At 60.8% G+C, this 12,441-nt stretch overlaps 1 protein-coding gene across 1 annotated transcript; it reads left to right on the top strand.

Annotated features, from left to right (window-relative positions):
* Positions 1-1,025: 1,025 nt before the first annotated feature.
* On the top strand, positions 1,026-12,441 carry PXN (paxillin). Its single transcript, XM_042780615.1, has 15 exons — positions 1,026-1,132; positions 2,131-2,539; positions 2,851-2,951; positions 3,338-3,474; positions 3,584-3,785; positions 4,577-4,712; positions 6,269-7,138; positions 8,174-8,449; positions 8,658-8,990; positions 9,570-9,668; positions 9,942-10,112; positions 10,210-10,383; positions 11,017-11,098; positions 11,222-11,370; positions 12,175-12,441. The coding sequence occupies exons 1-15, from the start codon at positions 1,026-1,028 to the stop codon at positions 12,439-12,441; spliced, it is 3,513 nt and encodes a 1,170-aa protein (XP_042636549.1).

The following is a 12,441-nucleotide window of genomic DNA, read 5'->3' as shown; positions in this document are numbered from 1 at the left end:
CTTGAGTTAGAGTTACCTCAGGGGCGATGGGGTGCAGGCGTGTGATGTGAAGGCAGTGGAGTCCCTGGTTCAGAAGGTTTGACAGGGAGGGTTAACCATTCATCTTCCATGGAGTACTTTGCAGCCCAGGGGACCTGAATTCGGCTCTCAGCTTTGTTCCTAAAACCAGCTCTTGCAGTGTGGGGACCTGACTTGGTCTCTCAGAGCCAAGTTTTAGAAATGTCTGTGCTAGCAGCCAACCACTGCACTGGTGGTGCAGTGGTTAAAACATTCAGCTGCTAAGCAAAAGGTCATTGGTTCGAACCCACTAGCCACTCCACAGAAGAAAGATAAGGCATCTGGTTCCATAAAGATTTACAGCCTTGGAAACCCTTTGGGGCTGTTCTGCTCTGTCACTATGAGTTAGAATCTACCTGATGGCAGTGGGTTGGTGCTAGTGTCGCTGTGGGGATACAGGGAAGTAACAAGTGAGACTCCCGCACCTGGCGGTGGTTCAGGAACCCTGGCTGCTCCTGTCCTTGTGAGCAGGTGTGTGCATTGTTTGATCTGGGAGCCCTCTGCCCCTGATGGAGAAGGAGGCACCTGGCCCTTGCTGGGCTGGGCTCAGAGGAAATGGAGACAGTGTGGAGCCAAGGCAGCAGGTGTGGCTGTGCAAGGCCACTGGGGTTGGCCCTGGACACGTTCCTTTTCCAGTTACCTAGATGCACGCTGACTCCCTCTAGTTCCTGTTTGCTAGAGAGGAAGTCCGTCCTCCTCCAGGGCCCTGGAGGGGGAGGGGGCTGCAGGAACTGATCCTTCAAGGAAGTCAGGAGATGTGTGCTGGGCTGCTGGCCCTGAGGTCCCTGGCCCTTAGGACAAGCTTCTTCTCTGACCATCTGGGCAGGAGCCTGGGGTAGGTGCGGTGGGGCTTTTAGGAAGGCAGGACAGGCTGCTGGAAGAAGGGGTGGCCCAGAGCCTGGGGCCCCAGGTGTGGTCCTTGCTTCCTTCTGCCTTCCTGTAGGTGAGGACCTGGTGGGGCCAGGGCCATGAGGAAGGCTCTGACTGGCTGGAGCCCTCCGAGCCCAGGTCCCAACCTTCGGGAAGTTGTGCCATTTAAGTATGACATCATCTTGGGGTACAGCCCCCGCAGCAGGTCGGTTTCGGGGGTCTGAGGCTTCAGAAGGAGTCCCATAGTCCTGCCACTCACCATCTCAAAGCTCATTCCCTCCTGTGTAAGCGGGGATTGGAATTCCACCTTCAGGGGGTATGCAGAGGCTTCACTGAGGCCACACATGCGAAGTGCAGCCCAGTACCTGCTAAGAGTAAATGGGGTCGATTCAGCCTTTGCTCTTCTGATGATTCTCCTTGAGGGATGGGGGTTCCCCAACCCCAGGACGTCACGGGGCACCAGGAGTGAGGAAGGCTGCAAGCACGCAGGAATGAGGTGTGGCTTGGGCCCAGCCTCCTGGGCCGTGGGGTGAGGTGGGGGGCTGCAGGTCCTACCCCTGCCCTTCCAACTGCACCCTGTGGTCTGGAGGCTGGGGAGATCCGGCCCCCACCCCCCATCAGGGTAATGGAAGCTCTCACTCGAGGGCCCGTTCGGCTCCCTTGCTGCCGTTAAAAGGCGGATCGTGGGGCCCTGGAGCCTCTGGGGCCGGGCTGCTTGCCAGGCTTCTGCAGAAACAGCCGACAGAGCAGTCCTGCCCCCCCACCCCGGCTCGCCCGCGGGGGTGGGGACCACTGCACCGGCCTCATTCCAGCCCCACCTCCCCACACACCTCACCCCACAGCTGGAGGCTCAGGAGGGGCTCGGAGGCTGGGGGTCGGCTTCTTCATGGTCAGAAGGGCAGGCAGCACCCCAGGTGCCCCCTCGGTCTGGGTGCTGGGAAAGCCTGAGCTCTGGGAACCTGGGTGAGGGCCTGGCACTGCCCGGGTGCCTCCCCATGACGTGGGGCCCCTCCCGCCCGCCCCTTCCCCCTGCTGCCCTGCGGAGCTGAGGGTGCCGAGTTCCAGGCAGGAGTGTCTCCCGCACAGCTAGCCAGCCGCCAGCCCTATCGGGAGAGGACGGTGGTGCCGTCTCCCCGGGTAGGGTGCTTCGTAGGGCAGCCTGGAGTCTCCAGGGCACTTGCCGTCTTGGGTTCCGGCCGGAAGAGGCTCGCCTCGGGAGCTGCTGCTTGCCACCTTCCTGGGCCTGGTGTCTCCCTGGCCCGAGGCTGGTCATTTCTCCCTGGGTGGGGCAAGTGCTCAGAAGTCATTAACTCCTGGGGTGCAGGCGGGGAGAGCTCTGCCGGTGGCACCAGGTTCCTGGTTCTTACGCCACCTTCTCTTTGCAGACGCCCTGCTGGCGGACTTGGAGTCCACCACCTCCCACATCTCCAAACGGCCTGTGTTTTTGTCCGAGGAGACCCCCTACTCATACCCAACTGGAAACCACACCTACCAGGAGATTTCTGTGCCACCCCCGGTCCCCCCACCCCCATCCATCGAGGCCCTCAATGGCACCATCCTTGACCCTTTAGACCAGTGGCAGCCCGGCGGCCCCCGATTCATCCATCAGCAGGTAAGATGGGGACTGGCTGGGAAGCTCCCAGAGACCTTAGGGCAAAAGGAGCTCGTCTGGCAGGGGTCTGGGGAGCGATGGGAGGAATGGACTTGGGGACTGGGAGGAGAGGCCCCCACTGGATGCTGTTCTGCCACCTACCACGTGAGGCAGGGTGGGGGCAGTGAACCAGGTCTTAATCACCAGTCTCCCAGCGAGGCTGCGGAAATTCCCTGGTGAGACTGGCTGTGAGCAGGAGCTAGGGGTGACTCGGCCCCTGTTGCTCCGGCGAGGCTCTCTCCCACCCAGCCTTGGCGTTCTCCTTCCTGCAGCCGTTGTCCGCATCACCTCTGTCTGCCTCCAGTGGCCCCACGCCCCAGAGCACCCTCCGCTCTCCGTGCTCCCGAGCAGGCGAGGAGGAGCACGTGTACAGGTGCAGCCCGGCCCCTTCAGGCCCCTGCCCGCCTCCTTGGGCGCCTCCTTGGGTGGTGCTGGGCAGGGCGGGTGGCCAGGGAGCAGGTGGGGCCACTGCCTCAGGGGCCCTTGGGAAGAGAGGTTTCACGCAGAGGCTCCTGGGGAACCCCAGATGCCTCCGATGGCCCATTGCTGCCACCTCCCCGCAGTGGCCGCGCTGCTGGGTGGAGGAGGGCCTGAGGCAAGACTTCCTTCCTCCCCTGTGTCCCGACACAGCCGCTCCCCACTCTGTCCTCTTTTTGGGACAGACTTCTTACCCGCTCCACCTCATTCTCCTGAGAATTTGGGGGCCACCAGTCCAAGGCCGGGGAGCTCCTCTCACTGTCTTTTCCCTGCCTCCCGAAGCTTCCCCAACAAGCAGAAGTCAGCTGAGCCTTCCCCCACCGTGATGAGTTCCTCCCTGGGCAGCAACCTCTCGGAGCTCGACCGCCTGCTGCTGGAGCTAAACGCCGTGCAGCATAACCCCTCCGGCTTCCCTGCAGGTGGGACTGGGTCCCGGGGCGGGGGGCCCGCCAGACCCCCGGGCCCACTGGGTCCTCTGGGTCTCAGAAGACTCCAGGGCTGAGCATTCTCCCCCCACACACACACCAGGTGAGGCCAACTCCAGCCCCCCGCTGCCTGCGGCCCTGAGCCCACACTATGGTATCCCGGAGAACAACAGCCCCCTGGGAGGCAAAGCTGGGCCCCTGACGAAAGAGAAGCCCAAGCGGAATGGTGGTCGGGGCCTGGAGGACGTGAGGCCCAGCGTGGAGAGCCTGTTGGACGAACTGGAGAGCTCTGTGCCCAGCCCTGTGTGAGTGTCCACACGCTGTCCTCAGGCCCCCAGCCCTGTGTGAGTGTCCACACGTTGTCCTCAGGCCAAGGAAGGTGCTGCCCAGCCAGCCCCTGGGCACGGGGCCCCCACACTTACCCTGGTGCACAGATGTCTGGAGCAGGCACTAGGAGGGGATAGCAGGGAGTCACAGGGCACCATCTCTGCCTTCACAGGGCTGTCCCCAGTCAGAAGAGACAGACACTATGCAAGCTGAGAGCACCTGGAGCTTTGTAGTTAATAACAGGCTGTGGAGCCATGCCCTGGGGTTCAAGGCTTGGCTCTACTACTTACTAAGCCTATTAAGTCTTAGTTTTCCCTTCTGGAAAATGGGGTAAGACCCCCTATGTATGAAGGTTAAACCAGTCATACATGTAGCCCTAGGAGTGCTTTCTGGCACACAGCCTGTAACACAGACAGTAAATTGTTAGTCAGCGTTAGTTCTTATTACTGTTGTTATTGTGTGTTGTGAAACAGTCCTCACATCTGTGAACGGTTGTTGTGGAGGAAACACGCAGGGTGTCTTGAACTTTAACCTGGGCAGGACGGTCAGGGATCTTCCTAGGACAGGGACCATGAAGCTGCCTCTCTTCTCACAAGTTAGGTCACCTCAGAGCTCTGTCCCCTGGCTGACAACCTCTCCAATGACAAGTCCCCAGGAGAGAGTGGGGGCTGGTGGGCTTCCCTGACGTTGGGGAAGGTGGGGTGGGTCTCTCTGCGGAAGCGCGGGGCTGCGCCCCAGGGCCCCTGCTGACGCCACGACTGCCCCGTAGCCCCGCGATCACGGTGAACCAGGGCGAGATGAGCAGCCCACAGCGAGTCACCTCCAGCCAGCAGCAGACACGCATCTCGGCCTCCTCGGCCACCCGCGAGCTGGACGAGCTGATGGCCTCACTGTCGGATTTTAAGGTGCACTGTGCCCCCTGCCCTCCATGCTGTGCTCCTGCTCCCCCCCATCCTCCCCTCCCTTGCCTCGGTGTGAGTAGCTGGAACTCGGCCCCTAGCACTTGGTGCCTCAGGCCTGAGTCAAGGCCCCATGTGCTGTGGCCTCACCAGGATACAAGGGCGGGAGGGAGGCCAGGCTGCGTGGGGACTGTGCCGCCCCAGCCACCACTGAAGGCAGGACTGTCCTCAGCAAGGACATTCCTGCCGCCTGGGCGCTCCCAGCCACCCAGAGGCTCAGACAAAGGGCTCTGTGTTGAGGATGCTCTCAGTGGGGGAGGCTGTTCCCTGCTGGGCCTTGTGGGGCCTGGGATCCCGTGCCTGAGAGATCATTTGCCCCGGAGCCCTGTCTCCCATGCTAGCTGTCCTCGACCCGTCCTTATTCTTTCTGCCTCTGGCCTCCTGTGCCCATGGGCCTCCTTGACCACCGTCCCTTCTTCCTCTGCTTGTTCTGTGGGAATCCTCACTCTCAGGCTCCCAGGCCGGTCCTGCATGAGCCACCCTGCCTCTCTGCTTCCGCCTCCCCGGCCCTGCCAGGCCGAGATGTTTTATTTAGAGGAGGCAGTGTCTGCCGGCAGCACCTCCAGGGGGATTGATATTGACAGGACTCTCTGGCGGTTGCTGACTTCAGCCTTCCACGTGGCCTGCTAGAGACCGCTGGGGCCTGACTTAGGGAAGATGAGAAGGGAAATGGGGTCCACATGCCCTTGGCCCTGATGATGCCTTCTAGCTTCCCTGCAGCTGGGGTTTAGTGGCGGAGGGTAGGCGCCTGGCCGGGGGCAGCGTGGAACCCGAGGCTGTGACTCTTGGCTGCTGTGGCTCCAGCTCCCAGTCACAGGGCTTCAGAGCAGCCCCAGTCAGCAGCCAGTAGGTTGGTTCAGGCATTGGTCTCAGAGAGCCCTACCCTGGTGCCCTTATTAAGGCTGTGGTTGCTTCCTGAGATGGACTGGCCGGGGTCCGATGCTCGGGGAGGAGAGACCCTGCTGCTCCTAGCTGTGCCCCAGAGCAAGCCACTGTGTGCAGGAGGAAAGCTGGGGGTGTCTGGAAGGGACACAGGCGAGGCTCGAGGCGAGGTCTGAGCAGAGCAGGGCAGCCGCTTGTGGCTGCCTCTGCTCAGTCTGTGCCCTGAGCTGGCCTCCCTGGTCACCTGTCTCCCCAGCCTTATCCCCTCACCTGTCCACTTCACCCTTCCCTCCCTCCCACCTGCTCTGACTGGTGCTAGGCTAGCTCCACAGACACAGTGTGGCAGCTGCTTTCCGCTGGCTTCATGATGGGAGCCAAGCTTGTGGGCCCCAAGGCAGCAGCCGTCTTTGGGGCCAGTGTATTCTTCAGGGGGCAGTACTCATGCTTAAGCTTCGCAGGTCTCTTGGTTAATGCACATGTGGGCTCTTTGAGCCGCCGCCACCCCTGGGCAAGCCCACCCTGCGTGAGCAGCCTGTCTCAGTCTCACCTCTCCTCCCCTCCCCTCCCTTCTCTTCCACCCCTCTCCCCTCCCTTCTGCCTTTGTCTCTCTCCTTCTCCAGACCAGCTCTTCGGCTGTGGCCCTGAGCTACCAGGGGCCCCTGCCCCTCTCAGCTCCATCCCCATACCACACACTTGCTTCTCCTCCCACACCCTCTGTACCTCTGCCTCCCACCTTTGAACCCTCCCCTCGAGGCTGCGGCCACACCCTGGAGGTCCTGTGCATCGAGGACACTGGCAATGGCCGGGGCCTTCTATCTCCTATGCCCCTCAGTGATCTTGAGGGGACGCCAGATACTCCCAACTCAAGGGCTCCCTCCGCAGAGGGTTCTCTGGGGACGGAGAGCCAGGCTTGTGTTTGGAGGGAACACCTCTTTAGGGACACACAGAACTTCAAGGGTGAGCTCTCCAGGGCTCCTCCGGGCCACTCTCCTCCCCAAGTTGGGTACTTAGGCCCCCAGGAGCCTGGACACACCCAGCCACTGCTGGCCAACACTTTGCGCCCAGAGGAGGCTGTGGCTGTGTGGGCTTTGGAGGCGCCCAGGCCCGAGATTCCCCATGGCACTGCACACACCTTACAGGAAGTAACTGAGCCAGCTGTCGTGGCTGTGGACCGCCACGCCATCTTCCCAGATACGTGGAGTCTACCAGAGGAGCATGGGCTGTGGAAGGAGAAGGCAAGGCCAGAGCCAGGGAGTCCAGAACTGGGCTTCCCTGCACCAGACCCGAAGGAGCAGCCAGGTGGAGAGACCCCCAAGAGGGGAGGCCTGAGCAGCTCAAGCCGGGGACCCGAGATCCCACGGAGCTCAGGGGATGCTGCAGTGGGTGCCGCCACGGCTGCTTCCGAGACCAAGCTGGATCCCACGGAGCTTCCCTGTGTCACGGTCATGGACACACCCACCACCACCAAGAGGATTTCCACCTCTGGCCAGGCAGGCGCTAGCTTGCATGGCTGCTGCGCTTGGTACTCAGCGGACCTGCATGTGGCTGGGTCCTTCCCGCTCCTCCTAACTGCATGCTGCCACCCCTTCATGCATGGCCACTGGGCAGCACGTCCCAGAGTTGTGGCCGCGTCCCTGACCGCCAGGGCTCCGCAGCAGGTTCTGGACCCCAGCCCACCTCCTGCTCGCTGGCGGCTTTCTTCTTTAGAAGGGCTGCCTCTGACATCCTGGTGTGTGTGAAGTGGTTCAAAGCACGAGTTTTGGAATCGGAGACACCTGGATACAAACCATGCCTCCAATATTTGGGCCGCCTCAGTTTTCTCATCTTTAAAATGGGGGTGGTAATAGAATGTTTGCCCCCGAGGTTGTCTGGAGGATGAAGTGAGATCATGCCTGAGAAGTGCCTAGAATACAGCTCAGAGTCCCTCAGGAAGTGACCGCCGATGTTACAATGTTGTTATTGGCTTCTTGCTTGATTACAGTTCATGCCCTTTCAACAATTAAAAAACAAAATAAGATACTATCAACCAAGAGGTTATGTATAAACTGGAAACAGAAGCATTCACGTATGAAAACAAAAACTGGTTAAAAGCTTTACTGGAAGAAAAGACTGCATTTTGTATTACAAATGAAAAAAGGAAAGAAAAGAAAAGAAAAAAACCTCTATTCCTTTTAAGATCTTCCACTTACATCCTCTCAAGCGATTCTTGTGGTAACCCTGTGAGGTAGATCCAGAAGACACTGTTTGTTGCCCTGGTAACCCTGTGATGTAGATCCAGAAGATATTATTGCCCCATTTTCAGGATGGAGAAGCTGAGGCCCCTGGTATTTATATGAGTGTCTTGCCTTGGGTCAATGGTCTCTAAGGCCTGTCCCTGCCTCCACCACCACCTCAGCTTGGCTCTTGTCTGGTGTGTTTCTCCAGCCTCCTCTTCCCCCCTGACCAGGGTGCCTGAGTGTGGACTGAGCAGCCTGGGGCAGGAGCCCCCGAGTGGGCCTGTGACAGCATCCCTCCCCACCCCTCAGATTCGCTCTGTGATCAGGAGGAGCCGGGAGACAGGCCACGCACACCCCATGTCCCGGGAGCCCTCCCCCCGCCGCCGGCTGGACCCTGCCACCCTGAGCAGGACGCCCTCCCAGGAGCGGCTCATCGCAGAGCTGCAGGGTCGGCTGGGCATCCGGCCGGAGGCCGAGGAAGCGGCAGTGGCAGCAGGGCCCTCGGAGGAGGACTGGCTGACCGAGGGCGTCATCATCACTGTGCAGCCGCTCGGGAGGCGGGCTGGGGGGCAGCTTGTGGAAAAGGTAGCAGGGAGGAGGCCAGGGCCACTGGGTGGGGCAGCAGTGCCCAGAGTCCTCCTGGCCCCACCGCTGGCTGGAGGGAAGATGGGTCTTGTGACGGTGGCATCGGCCTCGGTGCTGGGGGGCCTGGGGACGACACCACCTCTCTGCACCCCTGTCCCTGAGCTGCTCTCTTCTGTCCTCCTCACCTCTGTCCCCCCTTTCTTCCCAGGTTGTCTTCCCTCCTGGCTCTCCTGTCCCCCTGAGAAGAACCGTCTCTGTCCTGGCCTCTCCTTCTCCTCCTCCTGTCCCTTTGCTCCAGCATCACAGAGACGCCTCGGCCTGCAGCTCCTCTCCCTTGCCTGGCCTGCCTGCTCCCCCTCCACCGGGACCCTCAGCTCGCACCTGGGGCTCTCCTGGGGTCCAGAGTGTGGGGGACAGTGCCTCCCTCGATGAGGCTGCACAGGGCCCCGCCCTTCCCACCCCTGGGCCCCACACCGTGAGGCCCGCTCTGAGGTCTGTGGCCTGCCAAACCGACGAGGACCCGCTCTTCCCCCCAGTGCAGGCAGGCCTCCCTGGCCCTGGTGCCACCCTCCCTGCCCTTGTCCTGATGCCTGAGCCCTGACATGCATGCTAGCATCCCTGTCCCCTCCACACGCCAGCCCCAGCACAGTGCCACAGTCCTTCCTGAGCTCTGGACCCTGGAGCTTCACGTCACCTGGTGCTCATGCCCCCTCATCGGGGTCAGCGGCCCTCTTGCCCCTCTGTGGGGGTTCCCTTCTATCTGTCCCTTCCCAACAGCCCCTGGGCACTGTCCCAGGCCTGTGTCCAGAGGCCGTTCCGGAACAGAAGCCCGCCTCCCGCCAGCCCAGGCCGGGTGCCTGAAGAGGCCTCTGCCCCTGGTCCCTGCCCACCTGTCCTGGCTGCCGGCCCCGGCTGGATTCCCCCCCTGCCTCTCCCTCTCTCCCTGGACCTCTCTCTACCTTCCTCTCTAGCCTGCTTCTCTCGATTTCCACACTGCCTGTGGGGAGGAACCCTCATTTCTCATCCTGTGCTCCCTTTTGTGAATCATCCCAAAGACAAGGTCTCCTCTTCTTTCTCAACGTTCAAAAATGTTTTCATTCTCTTTTGTGCCCCATTTAAGACCCAGAGCCTGGAGCAGAGAGCGGATGGAGAGCTGTGCTGGGCGGCCAGCTGGGCTCCAGACGGCAGGCAGAGCGGTCAAGGGCGAGACGAGGGAGGGGTCAGTGCCAAGGCTGGGAGCCTAGCTTCCCACGGGTCCTGTTGTCCTCGGGTTTGTTCATCCCGCCAGTACCAAGAGTTCCTCCTCTCGCCAAGGGCCAGTAGCAAGCCCCTCTGTCTGTCCATCTGACGCCCCACCGACTGGCTCTTCATGTCCCCGGAGACGGCAGCTCCTCTGCCTGTCACCTCACCTGTCCAGAAGGGAGAAAAGCCCTCGACGCCACGAGACACCTGCGCCCTGAAGTCCTGACCAGCCCTCTCCTTGTCTTTACAGTTCATGGCCCAGGGGAAGGCGGGGAGCAGCTCTCCCCCCGGGGGCCCCCCGAAGCCCGGAAGCCAGCTCGACAGCATGCTGGGCAGCCTGCAGTCCGACTTGAACAAACTGGGGGTGGCCACGGTTGCCAAAGGGGTCTGCGGGGCCTGCAAGAAACCCATCGCCGGGCAGGTGACTGGGGGTGTGGGTGGTGGGGGCCAGAGGGGGACAGGTGGGCTCGAGGACCTGTGCTTCTTGGCCTGGAACCACATTTTGTGTCCCGCCCCAGGTCGTGACCGCCATGGGGAAGACGTGGCACCCGGAGCACTTTGTCTGCACCCACTGCCAGGAGGAGATCGGGTCCCGGAACTTCTTCGAGAGGGACGGCCAGCCCTACTGTGAGAGGGACTACCACAGCCTGTTCTCGCCACGCTGCTACTACTGCAATGGCCCCATCCTGGATGTGAGTCCTTGGGGGGCATGGTGGGGCGGGGGGCACCTCCAAGGGCCAGCACCCGACCTGCTGCCATTGGGCCTGACTATAGCAACCCGAAAGGACAGAGTAGGACTCTTCAGACCGCCAGCCTTTGTTAGCAGCTGAGGACTTAACCACTGTGCCACCAGCACCAGGGCTCCTTAGCAACTAGGACACTGGGACTCAAACCCAGGCCTGAGCCCAGAGCATATCTCCTGTTCATCAGGCAGCTCCCCTCCCTCCCATCCTGGATTCCCGGGTTAGGAGTGTGATCAGATGACCAGAGGTGAGCACGGATCCCTCGCTCTGTGCTGTGTGATGTTAGGAAGTGCTTAGCCTCTCTGAGCTTAAGTGTCTTTCCTTTTACGTGGAGATCACAGCAGAAGCTGTGCGCTGCACCCCCTGTGAGGGTCCAGGAGACAGTGTTTGGCATGTCATCCCTGAAGAGATCTTCCTTCTTAGTGGCATTAACAGCACAGTACTGCGACTGCCATCTTGGGAGTGGTTGCTCTTCCCCTGGGTGGCTGAGTTGGGGGCCAGTGGCCTTTCCCTAGTCCCCGTCATGGGGTCTGCAGTATGGGGCAAGAGGCTTGGCTCTGACCCCACATGCTCCTTTCACAGAAAGTGGTGACCGCCCTCGACCGGACGTGGCACCCTGAACACTTCTTCTGTGCCCAGTGTGGGGCCTTCTTCGGTCCTGAAGGTACTGACTACCTACCTGTCTCACCCACTACCTCCTGGGAGGGGTGAGGAGGGGAGTCCTTTGATGCTGGAGTCAGGGAGGAGGCTGCATCAAGCCCTAAGTCCGCCCACAACCCCACCCCAGGATTCCATGAGAAAGACGGCAAGGCTTACTGCCGGAAGGATTATTTTGACATGTTTGCACCCAAGTGTGGCGGCTGTGCCCGGGCCATCCTGGAGAACTACATCTCGGCCCTCAACACCTTGTGGCACCCCGAGTGCTTCGTGTGCCGGGTAAGGAGCCCCCCTGCACCCCCATGCGTGGCTGGAGGGGGTGAGCAGCAGCGAGAAGGCAAGGGCCACCTTGGTGTGTGCTCTCAACCCAGAGCGAGGCCTCGTGGGGTGGAGCAGGAGAGCAGGTGAGGGGCAAGGTTCCTCAAGTCCACTAGGTTCTGGGACAGGGCTTGTATGAGGTTGGGATCAGGGAGACATGTTCTCCAGCCCAATCGTGCGAGAGGCCCTGGGGTGGTTGTACCTGGGGAAAGCGAACATGAGAAGTAAATAAGTAATACAGGTATTTTGCAGCCTCAGTAGAAACAGGCGGTGGTGTCCACAGTGTATTCTGGGAGACACCAGGGCCCCACAGGGTAATATTTGGGCTTCAGCAAGGGCAGTCTGATTAATGCATTTGGGAAACACACTGTTCACTGCAGGACTTCTCAGAGCCTTTATACCCAAATGTGCATGCAAGTCTCCAATCTAGGATCTAGGATGCAGACTTTGACCACAGAACCCCTTTGCGGCGCCAGGCTCTTGGGTACCACGACAGCCTTCTGGTTCTGAGCACAGGACTGAGACCAGTGCTTTGACTGCAGGCTGTGTGACCCTGAACTAGTCACTTGTATGCTTCCCTTGCCTCAATCAGGAGAGAGAGAGAAGCATTTAGCACAGCACTCCAGCACTCCGCACACAGGGAATGCTTAGCTAGTAGGCATTCCCGAGGGCCAGGATGTTTCCCGCCCCTGGCCACCCCGTCCCAGCCTGAAGGGACAGCTCACTGAGCCCCCTTCCCGCGCCTCGCCCCTCTTCTGACGGCAGGAGTGCTTCACGCCCTTCGTAAACGGCAGCTTCTTCGAGCATGACGGGCAGCCCTACTGTGAGGTGCACTACCATGAGCGGCGCGGCTCACTCTGCTCTGGCTGCCAGAAGCCCATCACGGGCCGCTGCATCACCGCCATGGCCAAGAAGTTCCACCCGGAGCACTTCGTCTGTGCCTTCTGCCTGAAGCAGCTCAACAAGGGCACCTTCAAGGAGCAGAACGACAAGCCTTACTGTCAGAACTGCTTCCTCAAACTCTTCTGCTAG

The sequence above is a fragment of the Orycteropus afer genome, unplaced genomic scaffold (assembly GCF_000298275.1).
Source record: "Orycteropus afer afer isolate SDZICR_OR568_19922 unplaced genomic scaffold, OryAfe1.0 scaffold00048, whole genome shotgun sequence".
NCBI classification, from domain to species: Eukaryota; Metazoa; Chordata; class Mammalia; order Tubulidentata; family Orycteropodidae; genus Orycteropus; species Orycteropus afer.
Note: the sequence above shows the minus strand (reverse complement) of the source record. Positions and strands in the feature narration are given on the sequence as shown.

Coding starts and splice junctions, on each gene's coding strand:
- PXN (XM_042780615.1), top strand. CDS start 1,026: ATGAGGAAGGCTCTGACTGGCTGGAGCCCTCCGAGCCCAGGTCCCAAC. Junction 7,139..8,173: donor GGATTTCCACCTCTGGCCAG/GCAGGCGCTAGC, acceptor CCCACCCCTCAG/ATTCGCTCTGTGATCAGGAG. Junction 10,384..11,016: donor GCAATGGCCCCATCCTGGAT/GTGAGTCCTTGG, acceptor CTCCTTTCACAG/AAAGTGGTGACCGCCCTCGA.